The sequence below is a fragment of the Thermobia domestica genome, chromosome 14 (assembly GCF_964235325.1).
Source record: "Thermobia domestica chromosome 14, izTheDome1.hap1.1, whole genome shotgun sequence".
Taxonomy (NCBI): Eukaryota; Metazoa; Arthropoda; class Insecta; order Zygentoma; family Lepismatidae; genus Thermobia; species Thermobia domestica.
The window spans coordinates 167,579,504-167,601,540 of NC_137467.1; the positions used below are offsets into that span (position 1 = coordinate 167,579,504).

Below are 22,037 nucleotides of genomic sequence, written 5' to 3' on the forward strand. Positions count from 1 at the left end.
TCAACAGATTTAATTCAAATTTCCATTATTATTATTTTTAAAAATACCCAGTATAAAGTCTCTACAGACACGTATACAAACTCGAAAAAAGAGTACATGACCTTTTCCAACAATACAGACATGTCAGCACAACTAAAAACAGAAATATAACAACTTTCCAATACACGTAAGCAGGTCATCAAACCCTAATGACCTAACCCAACCATCTGACAACATCCATTAAAGAACCATGTTAGAACATCATTATTACGTAAAGTACCATTAACATTCTTGCTTTTCGGGTGTAGAAGTTTGTCTCCAACTACTCGCTATGACTGAGTTTGGCAGAACATGAAATTGTTAACTCTTGAAGAAAGGTTTGTATTTTAGTAGGTACTATACTCTCGCCCTATATTATATATTAGTAGGTAGCACTAGCACAGGTTGAGATACGAAAGGAAAGATAGGGAAGATCTTTCGATCATTCCATATGATCTCTCATGTCAGCAGACTTCAGTTCTTGAAAATATACAGTTCCTACATTATTTGAAATAGGGCGCCTAAATCCCATTTCTCGCATCGGAAGTAACAGACGTAAATGTGTTTTACGATTGTTAAAGTAGACACATCTTTCTTTAATTAAAAATAATTCAGCTAAAGGGTAAGATTCAGTTAGCGTCATTTAGAGGGATCAGGGAGGAACAGTTATCCCTCCTGGGTTAGAGATTTATATAGAATTTATCAATATGATAATAGTATATAAGTGAAAGATTGCTATTGAAGGTGACCAAGATCCTGCTCAGTGCCGTTCCATGGGGGAGGGACAAGCGGGGCGACGGCCCCGGGCGCCGAAGTAAGGGGTGAAAAATTCGGGAGGGAAAAAGAAAAGAAAAGAAGGAAAGAAAAACAGAGGAATGAAATACATGTGCACATATATAAAATGAAAGGAAAAAAGTAATGAAAAGTGCTCAAAATCAAGGAAAAGCAGGGTTTACTTTTTAAAATTTTCCCACCTTTGGCGGCTGGTCTGTCGACCTCACTCATATATACGGGGATGCCGTCGTATACTCTCGCGCCAAGCGCTGATTTTCCACAACACGGCACTAATCCTACTGAAGATTTCGTCAACTAAACTATTGATGTATATGCAGTGAAGAAACCAAGGCTAATATGTTTGATTTAGAATCAGAAGTGTGAGAAAGAATGATAACTTTTTATTAAGATATTCCTAAGTATGTTTGTTTTAGGAGAAAAAATATTTCAGTTAATTTAAATCTTTTTAAAAATTTTTACATTAGTAACAAACAGTAGTTACTGAATATAGGAAATAATAACAAAAATAGTTACTGTAAATAGCAGTTAAAGTTTAGTGTAAACTATTTTTGCCAGTCTTTATTTAATGTTTTAGATTAAATCAAACGATTGTTTTCTTAAAATTATAATCTCATTGAATATTTATCAGCAATTAGTCTCAATATTAGGTAAGATGTGTATGTGAATGGAATTGTTAAATATGCTGCTTTCTTGAAAAAATAAAGAAAAACAACCCTCCCCCCCGAGCAGTTGACATTCCCCCCGGGTGTAAATGTCTGAATTCAACACTGGTCAGAGTTGATGCACATCAATCTCGTTTCACAGCATTTTCCATTACTTTCCTTAAAACGTATAACGATAAATTCCCCACCTCTTGTTCAATATTCTCCTTTAGGGTGCCAAGCTTTGAGGCATGTTTCTGTAGAGCTGTAGTTCTCAAGGTGGGGTCTGCGGACCCCTGGAGATCCGCGGGATCTAGCCAGGAGGTTCACGACTCCTATAAAGTGAAATGTGTTGTAATAAAATGGAACTGAGCTGTTATGCAAGAGGTATTTTTTCAGTTACTAAAAAGAAAGCAATTAGAAAATATACCTACGTTTGTAAATTTAAATGTTTTCCTACTTTACTAAATTTCTGCCCTGTTAGTATGAAGAATTGTCTGAAAAGGCATTGCAACATTTGATGTCTTTCCCTACCACTTACTTACGTGAGCAGACCTCTTCTGTTGTTTGCAGTATTAAAATCTTAAAGCGAAATCGCCTTAATGTGGAATCGGACCTAAGATTGATGGTGACAAAACTTATTCCAGATTTCAGTGCAATTATGGAAAAACAGAAAGGATTTCATTCCTCTCCCACATTTGAAAACATTGTTTATCAAGTGGATCTCCTTTTTAAAAAGACTTTGATTTTCAGTCTTGAAAGTTACTGTATTTTCTATTGAAATTTCTTTCACTAGGAAACAATCATATATCTTTAGAATAAATTACTTATTGCATTATTTTTCTTGATCTTTTCCTTATCAGTGGTAATTCTAATTAGTATATTTTTAATACCATGTAAAATTTCAGATAACATTGCAAGGGGTTCCACGTTATCGGCACTTTGACAACCACTGCTGTAGACCATTCACTTTAATAACACCCAGAGAAAGAAGTTTGGAGGTGTTAAATCAAATCAGGCAATCTAGCGGGTCAGTTCAAATCGCTAAAACGACCGATTAAGTGACTGGGAAACGCTTGCTTTAGAATATCCATTGTTGCTTGTGCTATGTGCACGGTTGCATCATTCTGCTAGAACCATATGTTTCTCAAACCCAATTCGTTAATTTGTAACAGCAAGAAGTCATTGATTATTGTTCTGTAACCTCACTATGTCGCCAACACCGTTCTCAAAGAAATAGGGGTCAATGTCTTTTTCTCAGCAAACGCCACACTAAACAGTCTTTGAGAGTATGTCAGGGCCTAAAATTGAGTGGAGTACTCCACACTTTGTGGAACTGTACGAAAGGAGTGTGATACTATAATTCTTAAAGTGTGGAGTGATATTAATGTGAGACCTTACTTTTCTCGGATTATGCATTTAAACGCGTTTAGTGTGTCAAACTAAGTCTTACTGATTCAATACATTCATTATGCAAGGGTGGTCACTCAATTCCATATAACTGCCAGTATATGACATTAAGCCAGAGTTAATACGTATAGGTGTCTCCTAGATGGCAGGGAAAACCATTGCCAATTTTGAGGTGAAGGAACTTTTTAACTATATTTAGTTTTCAAACGTTTTTGGTTGCATTCATATAGTTTTAAAATATGCAACTAACTGCACGTTTCAATAGGACATTACACTTTTCCGATATAATGAAATGTGTTGTTTTGTAAATAAAAATTACACGATCCTTTGAACCCGTTATAGAAGTATGTACTACCAGAGATAACATACATCAATAACCGCCAAAAATTTAGCCGAAGCACTGCGTTACGAAAATCAGTAGAAAGAGTAATGTTTCCCAGAGTGACTTCGATAATTACTGATAATGAAAACATGAATACAGGAGAACATAAAGGAATGTGGAAATTGTTAACTGATGAAAGAGTTGCTTCAGGCGAAACGTTGCCTCTGTTGAAAATTTGGTGTGCTGCCCATCGCATTAATTTAGCATGGAAAGATGTCACCAAAAATATCAAAGAAGTTTCATCTCTCATACATGCAGCATCTGGACTGTGTGCTTTCTATCACTCTTCAGGGCAGCGAAAATAACAGAAGTTTTGCACTACCCAGACTATTTTGACGTCAGGTGAACTAAATTTTCATTCAGTATGCTCACTACTCTCCTAAAAAAAATTGGTATCCAAGCTGCCTTTACTTGTAAACGGAAAGATATGTATGTAATGAAGCCAATGGTCATCTGCGTAAATGGATGGAAGTAGATCGCCTTCATCTTCTGTGTCTTGTGACAGACGCTCTATATGTTTTCAAGAACTGCCAGCAGAAGTTTGAGAGTGATGAAATGTTTCTTTTGGACATAATAACAAATAAAATAGAACTGTAGCACAATTGGAGAGTATGAAAGAGAAACCTCTGTTAGGCGGGTGGAAAAAAAAAAAACGTTTTTAAACGAACGTGTGCAAGAGAATGTCAACGGAGAAATACAGTACACATTACATGGTATTCAACTTCATCGCAACACACGTCGCAATAAATCCCATAACAAATATGTCAGTGAGAAAAGAGATTTTACTGTAGTACGCTACGAAGTCCTGGATTCCATAATTAACTTTGTTAGTCAGCGTTTGCTGTATGAAGACAGTATTGTTGCTTTGGAGCCTTTGCGTGTTTTGCAAGAGGATGTAACTGATGCCCTAAGAGAATGCCCCAAAGTTATTTGTCTTGATACAGATCTTTTGCAGTTTGCAATGCAATATAGAGAGGCATCATCGTGCAGTATGTTGAAAGGTCTGGACGCCAAAAGCCTTCTCATGAAAATCTGTGGAAATCAGTCATTTCATCCTCTGTCAACAAGTCTAACCAGAGTTGTTGCTTCGAAATCATCATCTTCCGATGTTGAAGTGACTACAACATATTAAAAAAGATAACAGACTGCCTTTCGCTCCCATTACTGTGAAAAATTACCTTCACGTTAATATAAATATGGGTCCGTTGCAAGATTTTAGCCCAACCCCTGCTGTTATGAAATCGCTGGCCAGAAAGGAAAGGTGTTTTGAAGTTGGTAGGAAGTCAAAGGAACAGCCCTGGTATAACGGTGTATTTGCCTCGGCAAAAAAACATACTGAGATAGGGTGATGATCACGGAAAAATGACAGTGAAATTCTTATGTAAGAAAAAGTGACATTTTTCTTCCAGTGTGAGTATTTTTCTTACCGGTTTGTTTCCTGTATTTTATGGTTTAATACAATACAATTAAATATGTATCCTAATGTGCCTTTAATTTTGTTTGCTCTGGATGCCAAAATTTTCCTAAATAATAATAATAATAATAATAATAATAATAATAATAATAATAATAATAATAATAATAATAATAATAATAATAATAATAATAATATTTTTGGTCGCAGATAAACATGATGTACTGGACAGAACACTGATTATATGTCTAAACAAATGCTGACTAAACTAGTTTTACTATATTATATAAAATTTTTACCAGTGTGGAGCTGTGATTTCGTTGAATTTTAGGCCCTGGAGTATGTAATGGTTCTTCGTGGAGTACACGCGTATTATCAATGTCCCAGAAATTAAAATTTTGGTTATTTACATATCCACATACGTGAAAATGAGCTTCGTCACTCATGATGACTTTTAATTCAAAATCATTTTCGTGGGCAAGCTTTAGGAGGGCTTGGCTACCCTACACACGTACCTGGCGGTCTGCAGGTAATAATTTGTTTCTTGCTTGCATCTTGTATGGAAACATCTGTAAGTCTTGCACAAAAATTCGCTGTGACGATCGTCTGTTGATGCCTAATTGCGTGATCTGTCATCTGGTTGATGTTTGAGTGTCTTCCTTAGCAACTGCAGTCACAGCAGCGATGTTCTTGGCCGTGCGAACACTACGGGGCTGGACACCTCAACTACTGTCAGGCGTAGGGCCAGTTTCTTCTAGGCGAGCGGCCAGACGTTGCAGTGTCTGGCCGGTTGGTGCAGCAAACGGAGAAAATCGACGATGAAATTCACTTCACGTCAAAGCCACCGACCCATTGTTTCTCAGAAACATTGACACAATTATTTCGCGTTCTTGGAGAGTGTAGCGATCCATGGCTCATCGACGTGTATTTTTTATCTATGAAGAATAAAAAATAAATTGATTAATGACCTATGTAAATAACAACTATTTATCATGAGAGTATCTTACAATAGGGCGACGACTTTTGAGCCACCCTGTATAAAGGGCGAAATTTAGAAAACGGGTCGCTTGCGCTATCAAAATATGTAGGGCTTACATTTATGATGTAGTTCTTCTGAAAATGTTACTACATAATTCCAAACACCATAAGTCTTAAACTAGGATAAATATTAAACTAGAATAGATCTTGAATAAGGAGGACGTTTCGGTAGAAATTCATGCGGTGGGGACAAACCATGGTTTTTACCCCATCAGAAATGATGGAAGAACTCCACCTTTAGTTCCTACGCTTCTGGGCAAATACCCCTTTTTATCCCCAATAGCTACGGTCCTGGTAGATTTTTAAAAGGAAATTTTTCCCGTCAATTACAGACTCCAAAGCAACGATAGCGGCATTACATTGAATATTTGAAAAAATATGTAGTATGTTTATGTGTATTTGATAAAATAGAAGTCAGTTCGGAAGTTTAATCCCAGCCCAATACCCTATAAATGTAAATGAAACAAAGACTAGTCTTCTTTGAGAGCTCGTATTATTCCATTCTTGACGCCTTTCATGAGATTGTTTATGAAACTGCGTTTAATAAACACAAGTCTTACGTGGGATAAAGAAAAGCAAGCATACGTCATTGGCCATTGTTATCTGTTATCCTACTCGGCAATGTATTGCACAGGAATGCATACTTGGTGAGTTGATAGATGGCGCTACAGAAGTACGGAAGAATACAATTGTTAGCGTAGTTGTAGGGAGAATATAACGAATTTAAGTTCAAATTAGGCATATACGTTTATGATGACGTATTATTAGCTGGCTGCAAGAGTCGAAAGGTATGTTTATGAGTGATGACTAATTCACACTATTGTATGGTGTGTTTGATGGCACTTTGAAGGATGTTTTCGGCATTTTGTCATTGTATTGTTAAAAGTGCAACAGAGCCGATTGTCTTACTCAAGATGGCGCTGTTGGTGTGGTGCTTATGAAATCAGTTCCCTGTGTTAGAGTATGAAGTAAAGAAAGCAGGCTGTTAATATTTATTCATAAGCGATCAATATTTGATAAGACTGTGTGTTAAACAGATTATATGTAATAGAACATATTCATGTTACGATTCTTATAAATGTTAGTGCAAGGCAGATAACTGTTCTAGTGAATTGACACCCGTGACCACTAAAAATTAGTATTAGTAATACGTAATTATCATTAACGTATGTATATCGTATAAGTATGAACGCTGTTATTATATGTAACAAGGCAAAGGAGTGCCTTAACGAATATTTCTCTTAGCTGTATTGGTTGAAGTTTTGTACTATTATTTGTGTGCAAGGATTAAATTCTTAGGGGGAAAAATCTCGTGCAGGGCAAGTTTAGCACACCATTCGATATAATTGTTAAAACATTGTAATTCTTTCATCACCAAAAGATTTGCGCTGGGCAACATGATAATATTCTAATTAGCATAGATGAAATTCAACGGAACCAGCAGAAGTAATTATTAAAAATTGCATTTCTCTCACGATTTTTGTATAGATACAGCATCAGGACATATTCCATGAAAACTATAGTGCAGAAAAGGCAAACCAGCATGTGCTAGGTAGCTACTAAAAAGCACAAACGCTTTCTAGCCGAGTTTAGAAAGCCGGCCGTGCGGGGATACATCTGAAGGAAGCAGGCGCGTCAGCGACGATGGTTATAGACTTAGCAATAGAAGTAAATTACGGGGAGTTTCATTGTGGTACGAATCCTATAGCTCTTATAATGGGTTAAATTCCGAAGTTGGTCGTCCCTTTCTAGCAAAATTAGGAAAATTTACGGGGAGGAAATTTATAATTTGCTCGTATGTGGGCTTGTTAATGTATAAGTGGGACCGAAGTTGTGTTAATTTTTCCTTATAAAAGGTTATATAAACATGGAACTAATTGACAAGCGGAGAGAACTATTTTGTGCAAGGTTACCGCATGGTTCAATTGTGGGATAGTAACGAGCATTTGTATTCTGAACATGGCTGCAGGTGTACAGAGACGCTCCAGTTGATATCCGCAAAGACGAGGAATTATACTCTATTTATTTTAACAAAATGGGTCTAAATTAACCCTACCCTTCCCTACCCAACCATACTTATCCCTGCGTTACTTTAGTGCCATACCCTACTCTATTATACCCTTTTAAAGAGGTCGTAAAAGTTGATGATTTTAAATTTTCATAGCTGTTATTACACTTTTTGTCGAAAACGTGCCTGGTGACCAACTACTCTAAGCATATACCCATCGTCGCTGACGCGCCTTCTCCCTTCGGAAGTGTACTGCTCGGGGGGGGGGGGGGCACAGAATTCATCCTGCCTTCACTCTGTTAGGTAGCATTCGTTCTTTGTTATCTAACGCAGGTTGGTTTGTGTTTCTTGTGCAGTAAGCCGTTTTCATGGCACATGCCAGGGTGCTGCATTTATGAGCGAAATGTCAGTTCTAGTGGCCCCTTGAACTTCGTGTATGCGAAGTCAGGTATTCTTATTTAGTCAAGGTCAGATCTTTTGGAGAACAATACTAAGGAAGTTATTAAAGATGATATAATTTTTGAACAATTATTTCAAGTGTTCTGCCTAAACTTGAGTTGTGCGTTTAATATAGTCATCTTTCATATGATCCGTTTTAAGCGTCCTTATCCAACCTTGTAATGATTTAACACTAGTAATTCTACACTTGTGAATATAATATACGGCAATATAACTTATTATTATATTCTGCCACCTGCAGAGTATTGCAGAGTATTGGATTTTACCTGTAAATTTGCAAAATATGGTGTCCCTAACCTTCACCAGCGGTAGAAATCGTACTTACTACGTATTTTATTGAGGTGTACGTACACTCATGTCCAAAATGATTGTCGCATATCTATAACTGCCTTCTTGTAAGAATATAATTTGATAATAATTTTGCAGGGTACTTTTAATACTGATAGTATGTGTATAATCGGGAAGTGTATATTTGTGGTAAATTTCATAGGAAAAGAATTATAAATACGAAAATTAGAATGAATAAAACAAAATATTGCTAAATGGACAATAAAGTTTTATTTTCGTTTTATTGTTCTTATTTACTGCTCTTTTGACATGAAATTTGATACATACATGTATTTGCTGATTACACAGATGCTAACGTTATTGGAAATACCGGGTGAATTCGTTATCAAATTATAATTCTACAACAACATATTTATAGACATACGACAATGATTTTGGACATGAGTGTACATGGAATATTAACTTCTCTTAGCAGAAAATATACTCTTACTGTCGTAAAAGGAGTTTCTTATGGTAAGACTTGCATTAATCGGTTCAGATTGACTTCAGGAGGGCTAAGTATAAATGAAGGATGAGAATTTATGTCATATAAACATCAGTGCTAAAAGTTCGAATCAACTTATAAACACAAACCAACTGTGGTTTTTTTATTCCACAGAATGGGCCCGAAATCTTGAAAATCACGGGAGAAATTCATTGGAACAATTTTTAACGATGTGGTAAGAAGAGAAATCGTTTGAAAGTTTTTTTCTGGTAATATTAAAGTGTTCAAATATAAAATACGTGTATATTGCATGTGGATCTAGATAATTGAGCTGAGCGAAGCGAAGCTCTTATACTCGGGTTACCCGTTTGGTTGTCCGCGAACTCCTCCTAGACCGTTTGGCCGATCTCAACCAAACTTAGCACGCTGATAGAGTATGTCGTGCTGAGTGACAACATAGGTCGAAATCAAAAATCCGATGTACCATCGAGGAATAATCACCCAAAAACGCTTCCTCCTAGACCGTTTGGCCGATCTCAACCAAACTTAGCACGCTAATAGAGTATGTCGTGCTGAGTGACAACATAGGTCGAAATCAAAAATCCGATGTACCATCGAGGAATAATCACCGAAAAACGCTTCCTGATTACGTAGTTTAAGCTCGCTCAGCTCATTTCATTGCAATCGGGTATATACATTGCATTCCTAGTTATATTGCATGTGGATCTATATAATAGCATCGGACTTGTCATAATGCATAACCATAGAAGTTCTGCAAAGCTGTGCGGGACGTAACGCATGTGTTTATAAGATATAAAGTATGTTTTCACTATCCTTTCTTACGCGCCTGCCCATCGTCACTAACGTGCATGCTTCCTACGAATGCATACCCTGCTGCGCTCCTGCACTGACTTGGTTAGACCTGTGCTTTTCAGTGGCACAGGTTGGTTTGTGTTTTTCGCACTGTCGTTTGTATGACATTACCCCACGCTGTATTTATACTCATAACAGTTAATCCCTCCTATAGTGAATGTGCACCAAATAATTTCCTGATGAAAGAAGTAAATATCGTATCAATTATGTATATTTGTGTATCGATAATACTAGCTTCGCGACACTTCTACGATCAGTTTGTACACTGCCTTCCCATAATACTTCACTTCATCATGTCTTCCTTATGGAGAATTAGGTGGTAAACAGGACACTTTGCATTTCGTATTTATACCTTATACATGTGAGAGGTACGATCGAGTTATACTTCGATTATACAATATGCTCCCATAAAATAGGATAGCACCAAAATCTTGTCCGGTCATCAGGTTTTTCCCAAGTGGGCCCGGCCCGAAAGAAACCACCACCTGAGTTTTTGAGATTTTTGTTAGTATATTATTGGTACAATTAAGATGATCGCATTGAAAGTGATTTTGACCAGATTTTGGACTTTCCTTGTGCGAATTAGATGGTTTCACGTTGAAGTGTTTAAGAACATTCAACATAGACCTTTATAAAGTTCTGAATGCACTGAATAAATAAATAAATAAATAAATAACAACAGCTTGAAATAGTTATAGAACAAATTAATGTGTAGATTATGCTTATGACCTATTTGAAGTAAAATATGTAATTTTATATTTTAGAAAATACTTTCCGTGAATATTGTGCTCGGCGACACCGAGGGACGTCATCCTTCATACGTTTAACAGGTTTAAGGCAATAGGCGCCGGTACTACCAGTAAATATGTAAATACATGAGTAAAAAGTATTAGTATTATTTCTTATTTTTGATGGTTTCACAAGTATTCTTCAGTAAAATTTGGTTTTCCAACAACAGTTTAGTTCAATGGTTTGTTGCTACTCTTCAAATAAGCATTCTGTAGATTCAACACCAGCAATAGCGTAAATATTCTTGTCAAATTTAAGAAGCTTAATGCTCGGAGTTCCAAAAACTACGTAACGTTACTGTTTCAAGTGCTGAATTCAAACTTCTGGGCTAGGGACGATTTGATGTGCAGTAAAGACAGCTGCATTTTCGGGAAAAACCATCGTGAAAGGAATAATTGGGAAATTCCCGCAATTGAACGCACAAAACATCGGAATTGAATATTCAACAATAAAACTATTTATTTTACGCTGGAAGATGTTTAATTTCGTTTGACATTTTGAAACATGTATTTTAGAAAATATGAATTATATCTTTGTTTTAAATTAATTTTCGGGAAAGAATCGTCTTGCAACAAGTGCTCGGGAAATTCTCGTAATTTGAACGCCCGTAAGTGAACTTCAACAATAAAACCATTTATTTTATAAAACGTGAATTAAATTAATATACAGTATTTGATATTCATGTTTGGCGAACGTCACTGAGGCTCCTGGGATGACTCGATCTACATTTGTTCGTTTGTCTGCCTGTACTACACACACTACAGACTATAACTTTCGGTCTTTTTAAGTTTAAATTTTCAGGGTGCAAGCACGAGACACTCTAAATGTCCTGTGTAGATTTTGGCGGCATACCAGCGTTAAATTTCAAAATGACGTGTTTTTTTTTTTTTTTTCTCAAAATAGTGGGTATTCACGCTACAAAGCGCAATTTTCGGTAATCTAAGTTGAAATTTTCAGAGTAGAAGCACGAGTCACTCTAAATTAGCTGTATATATTTTGGCGGCGATCCAACGTAAAATTTCAAGAGGGCGGCAATTTTTCAAAATAGCGGATATCCACGCTACATGGTGCAATTTTCGGACTTTCAAGGTGAAATTTTGCGGGTAGAAGCACGAGACATTCTAAATTTGCTGTATAGATATTCTCGGCAATCCAATGTAAAATTTGGGGCCGCGGTGATTCAGTGGTAGAGCGTTCACCTCTGGTGCTTGGGATCCCGGGTTCGATCCCAGCCCCCGCCAAATGAACTTTGTGGTGGATAAACACCGTATGCGTGGGTTTCCTCGACGTTCTCCCGTTTCCTCCCACTTTCTTCATTCGACCATTTCATTTATCACTCATCATCACCGTCTCCTTTAGCCTAACCGGCATAAGCATGGGACGTAGAACTAAAGATTTCATCTTTCCAATGTAAAATTTCAAAATGGCGGTCATTTTTTTCCATAACAAAAGTGAATAGAAAATTGATGCAAGTGTAAGAATGACAATCTTGAAATATAAATCACATTTTAACCTTAATCCAATATTCTCGGGATTGCTACCTGAGTGAATGTTGCTATACTGAGCTTTGAACATTGAAATATTTCGAAAATACCCATATGGGCCCAGGTTGGTTGGGTTTAAAAAAGAAGAAGAAGAAGAAGAAATGGTTTTTTTCAAGCCCTGCTGGCCGTGCACAGATTATGTTTAAAGGCACCGTTAATAACTAGTCTAAAAATTAAAATTTCTTTACTTTTTTAAACAAATATACTCTGTGTTAACTCATTAGTCAGTTTGTACAGATATGAAAGAATCTTCACAAATATTTTAACATTCTGGTTCTACTAATCATTCTATTCACTCTAATTGTTCTGCACGGCCATATTTGAAGCTGACGGAGGCCAGTACTAGCAATTAACGTAAAGATTTCGTCTACATTTGCGTAAGTAATTTTCAGTATGTGATTTGCTTCCATTACTGTACATTTTATGTGTACTGTATAATTAAGGAAAGACATTTCTTGCATATTTCAGTTTTTTCTTTGTTTTTGCAGTATTCTATAAATGATTCCATTTCCATATTTAGCCCATGCTAGTGTTGTATAGTTCGCGAACGGACTGATCTTTGTACTGAACTAGTTCGCCAATGTCCGAGAGTTGTGCTTGTCCAACTAAAAGCGCACGCACCTAAGTATTTACTGAAGAAAGAAACGGGTAAGAGATCCGTTCGAAATAAACTGAAAAGTCTAGTTCTTGAACTTGATGCTTGCGCATCTGTAATGCTTCTGCTCCTCATGAGAATTTTTTAGAGGCGTAAGTGAAAACTAGAATATTCTTTGTTGGCCACGAAAATGACAATTCGACGACCGTGGATTCGTTTTCAAACTCAAGTGAAATGTGGAGAAGTGAGTAACGGAAACAAGAGAAGCTCAGTAGCTTGAGTGAGAAACTTTTACAAAGTAAAACGCTTATATATCCTTTCCCCTACCTTTGCGTCCGTGGTAAACATTTTCCTACGTGCTTGTCTTTTAAATTAACAAACTTTTTTGAGCATTCGTATTCATGAATCTTAAAGAAACTTGAGCAATAAACGTGGAAAGTTAAATTTTACTTTACTGGAGGCTGGTTACCATTTGGACATAATTTTGACTTTTAATGAATTTTATTTGTGAACACCAAAGAAAACATTATTTCTTTCATGCTAAAAAGTAAAAAAGCAAAAAAAGCATTGTAATCGTGCCATATGGCGACTCAGCCCACAGAATCGTTTTAAGTATTTTATGAATTATGTCAAAGATGAGTAATTTGGCAGGCCGTACACGGCTTCGCTACACGAAGTTCAATAAATTTATTCGGGACAATTATGACCGCCAATCTTTCTATAATTCTTAATTTTTGATATGAGTAATTCCTGTCAGTTACCGATGATCAGACTTTCACATAGGTTTTCAATTAAACTGAAACTTCGATCATTGATAATTCTTCTGCATGTAAATGCGTTATAGTTCTGCTGAACACATAAGTTGGTCAGCCGGAAATTTCAGCCATGATGAAGTAGTTGGGTTCGAGGAAAATCATTCAAAGTTACTGGGCATCTCTCTTAGAATTTCAAGCTACCAAACAAACTTCTATGAAGAGTAGGCAGTAGAGACATCTACTTAGTTTTGGCGTAACTTTGTAAAATCCTTTACTACTACATAGCTATCAATTCAGAAAGTCCCTTTAAAGATTCAATCCTATCAGTGTATGTTTTAAAATATGTATAGGTTTAAATAACAAAACTGCAACATCCATTGGTAGACAGTCTGCAACTGTTTGGATGTTGTTATGCGACATATGAGTTTCACATTTTCCTCTGGTTTCTCTTGCAGCCTCTTAATTCTTTTTTTCTTTCCTATCAACTCCATCGTAATTAGTATCCATATTGTCCTCTGCAAAGGCAGTGGTCCATTAGATCACAATCACTCAACATTTCTTCAATGTAGGAAGTTTGAGTTTCAGAGGCTTCGTCGTACAACTTTGCAAATCCCAAAACTTAAGTTTAGATGCCTTGTCCGGGATCGAAATAGCGCACTATACATTCATCATCACTGAGACGTAATTTGCAGTAATTAATTCTTCAGCAAATAGCTCTACTGCTTGTGTAGATAAGACATTTACAACGATTACCTTGCATTTTGTTCTTGATCAAGGAAATTTCGACCTAGAAAAACAATACGTGGATTTGAAGACGTGCAATCCATTGTACGGAAATTGTGATTATGATAGAAGTCCTTCCTCGGCACTTAATATTAGTTCAGGTGTTCCTATTACTATATTTTTAAAATATGGAAGTTCGAGACTGCAAGGACAGCTTTGTGCTTCTTGTGGCCACATGTTCTTTAATGTCTGAACGATCTCCGCGTACAATAGAAAGCATTTCATGATAAATCGTGTATTTCACTTTTTTTTTTTAATCACTTCCTAGTATGTGGAAAGTCGGAACGTAGTGCTTACTCAGAACACATTTTCTTTTTGGTATTTTCAGCATGTCCACAACAAAATAAAGCAAAGAATACTAAGTATAAAATTACAAAGTATGTAACACCATATTGTTAACCCCTACACTAACACAAAATCACGCGCTAAAACTATAAAAAAAACTGAAACAAAACCATCAATTCATTTAGTTCCAATCACTACCGATAGTCAGTGCTAGTAGCTAGTACTATCTGAAGTATATAGAAGTTAAACGAATAATGACATAGCAGCCATTTTTGGGATATCTGAGAATTGTTTTGGATATCTTAATTGGCTAGTCTTCTATTTCGGCTTTTCTCATTGGCCATTCCATTCTCGATTAAGATTTCCAAGCAAAATTATCAGTTTTAAAATCCGGGGCATATAAATGTTCCGAGAAATGTTCTCGGGACACCGGTCGGTCGTGGTTAATCCAGCACATCTGGTCAGCCTATGCATATTCTTCATCTTCCGACGTATGGTAGTCCTCCGCAAAATTTCCGTTGCACTTAAATATTCTTCATTATAAGCACTATAATCCGTATCTGATGTACCTGCTTAATAATCTATATAAAATGAATCAATATGCTTGTGACCTCATACCTCTTGCACCATCCGACCGATCTCGATCAAGTTTTCAACATAGAAGAGGTTCCGGCCTGGATGGTTTTTATCACTTCACTCTGACGGTGCAACGTAGAGGAGAGGGAGGAGAAGATACGTAAACATGATGGTTTCTATCATTTCACTTTCACGGTGCAACTTAGGGAAGAGGGAGGGGTAAGATATATAAAAATAATGTTTTTTATCATTTCACTTTTACAGTGCAACTTAGGGAAGATATATGAAAATGATCGAAAATAACCGACATTACTGTCGAATACATAGGTTTCGGGGTCGCTGAGATAAACAGTGACATTTCCGATGCCGTTTAAATCCAAATTCACCCCCGCAACTTGGGAGAGAGGGATATATATAAAAATGATCGATGTTAGTGTCGAATCCGTAGTTTTCGGGGTCACTGACATGAACAGTGATACTTCCAATGATGTTTAAATCCAAATTGAGTCCCCATTGGTATTCCTAAGGGGGGACGGTGACATGTAAAATAATAGAAAATGACCCATATTATTGTCAAATTCATAGTTTTTAGGGTCTCTAAATTGATTGGTGACAGTTTTGGTACCCTTTATGTCCAAAATGAAACGTATTCACTCCGTGCGAAGAATGGAATGAATGAAACCTTGTTTTTTTTTCAATTACTCTTACATTTTATTTCACTCTACTGATAATTAAATTAGTCGAAGAAAAGTGTCGGAAGAGATTAAGTTGCTGAAGGCAATAACTTTTTGCCAAAACAGTCAGAATTAGATTTTTTTTTTTTTATAAGGGGGAAGGGCAAATACTATTTAGTGATCGTAATTTTGATTAATGCAGCGTTCAGAAACTTGTTTTCTCATATCTTTCGATACAGAGCTCTCAAATCGATAGAAACAAAGAAAATATAATGAAAAATAAGAAAGTAATAAGTAATCTATCTATCTATATCTATATCTATCTATCTATCTATATATATATATTTTATATATTTTTCTATATATATTATCTATCTATATCTATATCTATATATATAAAATGCTGAATTTGAATTTAAACGGCATCGAAAGTGTCACTGTTGATCTCAATGACTCCGAAAACTCTGGACTCGACACTAATATCGGTCATTTTCGATAATTTTTATATGTCCCTCCTCCTCCTCTCTCTCCCAAGTTGCACTGTCAAAGTGAAATGATAAAAACTGTACTAGGTCCGCACCTCATCCGTGTTGAAAATTTGATCGAGCTCGGTCGGGTGGTTCGAAGTCACAAACATAGTCGCTGTCATTTTGATATATATAGATTCATTAATTAGTACCGCAGAAACACCCAAAATAACAATTGTGAAGGCAGAAAGCTTATTGCCTTCTTCAGCATACGTATTTTTTCAGAAAATTAACATTCTCTGTGAATAGTCTTCAGGAAAGATATGTGCTGAGGAAGGCAAAAACTTTTTAACGAAACATTTACAATTAGATAATAACATTTTAATACATCTTATCCTGTTGTGTTTGTTTGATAAAGTTTAGCGTCCCTGTTCAGCATCGAGGTTATATGAGACCCACACCTGCAGTTTAATGCAGAATCCGAATCACCGTAATGCATTCAAGAGTGCTTTGCTACGTGGATAAACGATTTTGCTGTATTTATACAGCTACTGTATATATTTTTTCATATATGTAGGGGATAAGATGCAAGTATTTCTTTTACTTTTTATCAGGGTTGGCTGGTTTAAACCTTTGTTTAAACCAGCTGGTATTTTTCAAAAAAAAAAAAAAATAAAATAAACAAAAAAAAAAACGAAAAATGTTTAAATCGTGTGAACTTCATGGTGACGTTTCCACATATCAAACCATCCGCATTACGTTTATCTACTTTTCAACTTTTAATCAAGGGGTCCTGTGTTCAATTCTCGGTCGAACCACAACCCATCTTTCAGTGTAAACCAAGTAGCGATTCGAGGTGTCTCTTTAAGCGAAAGTCTTCTCCGTGATAACGTTGGTATTTCATAAGGATTTTAAGCCTAAACATACGAAATGAAACCAAATTATATATTTCTACTTGAATGAATGCCTGTTGTTTTATAAAGCCAAGGTTGCTTAAACATATTGATAGAAATTGGCAAAATTTATCAACTGCCTACATAGCTTCCAACATCAGCTTGGATTTCACTTTGTTTTAATTTTATTGAATGATATCTACATATCAAATTTGTAATTTAATACCTCAGTTTTAGCGTAGTGATTATGATACGTTGACCTTAAAATTTTACACACAAATACATTTAAATAACAGGATTTTCCCAATGGCTGAGGCGGAAGTTTACCGATTTATATATAATTCTGTATGTTTTTACTTGTGTAACTGTTCATCTTTTTGTCCTTCTGAAATGACTCTTGACAATTATTTTTAACAAGTAGGTCTATGTAAAGATCAATACAACGTATTTTTATCAAGAGTCCTTCGTGAGTGAGTCGGCAATCGCATTTGTGACCAATTAGTCCCAGTTTCGTGTCCAAATGGACAATTTCTCTTGGATGTAAACCGAGAAGCGGTTTGGATTCCGCTTTAAGCTTATGTGACCCCTTCCAGCATAACCTTGTTGTTGCATAATAACACCAAGGCGAAACAAACTAGTTTCTGTCCATATCTAATATAAATACATTGAGTAAATTATTTAAAAAAAAAAAAAAAAAACTGGTTTAAACCCAAAAAACCTGTTTTTTTTTGGGGGTTTTCAATAAAAACCATGGTTTTTGCCAACCCTGCTTTTTATTGAACGTCCCATTTCATTAAAAAGAAATAAACAAGTTGTGTAATATCTAAAATTTTATAGACTAGTGAATTATGTAAGGTAAGGAACATTTATTTAAATTTTAACCACTCACGTTTATATTCTCTGAGCGCACATATTTGTTATTCTTGAACTGCAATATTTTAAAGATTACTCTGATGAATACCGATTAGTCTTTGAAAGTTTGCAAATAATGATTCACAAATATCTATACTCAAGGAACATACAGGTGACTACTAGAAAACATTTATTTGAAACTAGATGTAAGTACACGCCATTGCCCTGCATTAATTTCAATAGAGTGTTAAGAGCCAAAATAGTATCTATTCATTTAAAAAAAATATTCTCTTTCATCGTTTTTGTTGTATGTAGATCAATATTTAAACTCGAACTTGTAGTGTATTTCTATCAGTTCCGATTTTAGCACAGAGTTAAGGATGGAAGTGAAGTGTAATATTGAGACATTTAATTCATTGCATAAAGAAAACTGCTTCTCGCTTTTTCAATTACCATTTTTACTCTATAGCGTGAGTTAAAAGTCGAAATGATTGACTTCTATTACTTTCGGTGAATGCATTATCTTCGCCAAATAACTCAATTCCTAGCTTTTGACCCATTGCATCCTGGCCAAAATTGATGGTAATCCATCAAGTAGGTCTCAGTGGCGGATCTAGTCCAAGGCCTGTGGGCCTCGGGTCGCCAGTTTTTTGAGTGAGAGAAATAATTTAACAGGGTGTCTGTCGGTCACGAAAGTCATGAAAAAGTCACGAAATCAGAAAACGGTCGTGAAAGTCAAGAAAAAGTCACGAAATTTAGCTTTTGGATTACGATTTTTTTTAATCTTACACATTTAAGCACAGACTGGAAAATTTTGTTGTATAAAATTCACCACCAAAAATGTCTGTGGTCGGCTTTAGACGCTACTAAATCGCAAGCAAAGCATTCTTGTATCGCATGCATGAAAATTCGGCCTAATTTGCACCCAGATTTGCTCTTGAGAATGTTAAGAAATTTTATGCCTCGATAAAGAAAAGGTCACGAAAAAGTCACGAAATTTCATTTTAGAATTTGAGTAGACACCCTGTTTAAGATATTATTTATAAATGTTTTGCAAATTTATAGTAAACTCATGATATATCTGTGATAGTCTGCGTTTTCGCTGCCCCTTCCGCAGTTTTTCCTTCTACATCCGCCAGTGGTAAAAAAAAAAAAAAGTCTTGAGACTTGTTTTGCCACCCGGACTGACGGACAGACAGGATAAATATGAACAGAAGTTTTGATAGACCAAACTCCTTTAAAAATCAGTATCACAAAGACAGTACACATCATGCATCCTTAGGTGAACTCATTCGATCCTTGTCGAAGTAAGCATAGCGATAGACCTTGATCTGCTTTACTTAATACGGGCGTTTCGCTATCGACTGTGTTAGTGTTGCACTCAGTATCCGTAATACTTTCCGTCAAAACTTTACAAATATCCCTCTATTCCTTTCTTCTCATCGATATCACGTCAACATAACATATATTGTTTGAAAGTTTACCTCATTGCCATTCGTATGAGGTAATGAATTGTGTCATTACAATTTCTGTATGTTTTGTAAAGATTTTAATGAGTATTGTTCAATTTCAAACGAGAAAAAGGGTAAACTTTATTTCACACGTAGACCGTTAGATGAGTAGGACATATGTATACAGAAACTTTACTCATAATTACATTCCTTATCACCTCTCGCGGTTGTGACATTTCCTCCTGAAGGTGGCTCAGTGGTAGAGTGCTTACCTCTAGTGTGTGGGATCCCTGGTTCCATCCCCGCTCAAGTAAGTTTGCGATGGACAATATCGTTCTTGTGGATTTTCTCGGTCTTTATCATTTCCTCCCACTTTCTCATTCCACCAATTGTTCCTTTCAGGGGTTCACTTGCTTTAATCGTCGTCTCCCTTACTCTAATAGAAATAATCGTGGGACATTAAACTCAAAGATTTCATTTCACTTTAATTTCCTCCTGGATCATCCTGTATATACATGTTAGTAACCATGAAAAACCAAAGATCGTGGTGGTTCAGTAGTAGAGCTCCCACCTGTAGTTCGTGGCATCCTTGGTTCGATTCCAGTTCACGCCAAGTGGACCTTGTGGTGGAGAAACATTGTTGCACATGGATTTTCTTGGTTTTCTTACGTTTCGCCCTATTATCCTCTTATCACCATTATCATCCATCTCACAATCTCCTCTAGTGTCGGAGCATGATTGTGGGACGATAAACTCTAATAATAATAATAATAATAATAATAATAATAATAATAATAATAATAATAATAATGAAATAACAAGTGGAGCTAATAAAGCTCTAGGATAGTATGTTTAAAATGTTTGAATAACATTTCTTTATTTTCTTTTACAGTTTAATCTGATGCCAAGTTTTGTTTTGATAATTTAATCGTTCTCTGAATCTGTCCAGAATGGCTGCAGGGCAACAGTTTAACCTTCGGTGGAATAATCACACCAGCAACATTATTCAGGTGGGTGGAGTTTGTTGACAAGTATAAAAATTGTTGTGTTTCAAACAGATTTAAAAAATTAAAAGTGTGTGTGTGTTTGTTTCGATAAACTGTTACAAAAGAATAAGTGTGTAATTTAAAAGGCTGCAATGAACACGTAATCTAGAATAAAACTCGCCTCGATATTGTTTCTAAGCACAGATGAACGTAATGTCAGCGATATAGTTCAAAAGAAAATCACCTCCCGTGATCAAAATCGTGGTTCTCAGCAATATCGTAAAGAAAGTAGTGATGATCAATTATGAAAATAATCAAATGCATAATCTTGGAACGAAACAAATTAGTTTCCACTAGGAAATAAGAGTTCGATTAAGAATCATTAAAATACTGAAATGTTATATTGTATGAATCCGGTAGACAATACTAACTTACATTACACCTAGTAAACTTATTTTTCATTCACATATATTTACATTATTATGTTGCACATTTTTTGGTCATAATATGTTACTGTTTTTTTTCGAGGGGGGGGCATGGTGGCTCAGTGGTAGAGGGTTCGCCTCTGGTGCATGGGGTCCCGGGCTCAAATCCTGCTCCCGCCAATGAACTTTGCAGTGGAAAAAACACCGTGTGCGTGGGTTTTCTCGGGGTTCTCTCGTTTCCTCCCACTTTCTTCATTCCACCATTTCTTTCATTTGTCATCATCACCGTCTCCTTTAGCCTAGCCGGCATAATCGTGGGACGTAAAACTCAAGGATTTCATTCCATTTTGAATTTTTTTTACCTTTTGTTAAATATGGAACCCAAAAGTGAATCGACGAATTCTTGTAAACTACTGTAATGTATATGTTAGTCCAAAGAATGGTATTTCGTTACTAAGTATGCATCTTATCACTTCTCTTAGTGATATGCTAGTGCTGTTAACGTGAGTCATGAACTAATCAACATTTCGTTGTTTTAGTGATCACTAATCGGACAGGACTCATTTCTAATGAAGACTAGTTTATTTACGTCGAAGTCGATGTATTGTATTTTTAAGAAACTTGTTTTTCCAAAACTCCTTTATATACTTAACTTGTCCGCTCGGGAGACGAAAAATCTCTAGAACCATCATGAAATTTAGTCAGAATATAGAGGTTCAGAAGTGATGGATCGAGTTTGTTGTTAGGGCCGATATCGTAACGGAAAATAGTAAAGAGCAGCCATTTCCAGTTTTTGATCACTAGAGATCAGTGTTCGCCAAACCGTCAATCGCGAATTACTAGTAGCTTGCGAGCACATTTTCGGTAGATCACGTAGGGGGCGCTGACGACAACAACTACTTGTTTCTCCCGCGCAAGTGCCATTGTCAGCCTCATCTTACAGTTGGTTGTATACACGTCGAGTTGTGCACGTTATGTTTTTCATGTGTATAATTAGACATTTGATAACTTGGAAAGTTTGAGTTCATATTTACTACAAATGGAAGATTATACGCAATAAACAAAGGTAAGACTTTTTAAAAAATGTTGGTAGTTCTTTTGGTTGGTAGCTCACAGTAGAATTTAAAAACGGTTGGTAATTGACAGTAGGAT

The 22,037-nt window shown here is 36.0% G+C and overlaps 1 protein-coding gene across 1 annotated transcript in view; it reads left to right on the forward strand.

The window, feature by feature from the left end:
* Positions 1–6,530: 6,530 nt before the first annotated feature.
* The window catches only part of LOC145670741 (longitudinals lacking protein-like), a gene marked incomplete at its 3' end in the record, with an annotated part of 35,166 nt that continues 19,659 nt past the window's right edge, over positions 6,531–22,037 (forward strand). Inside the window, 2 exon segments of the mRNA XM_081739512.1 lie at positions 6,531–6,666; positions 20,367–20,484. Of these exon segments, the coding sequence (XP_081595638.1) occupies positions 20,425–20,484 (60 nt within the window).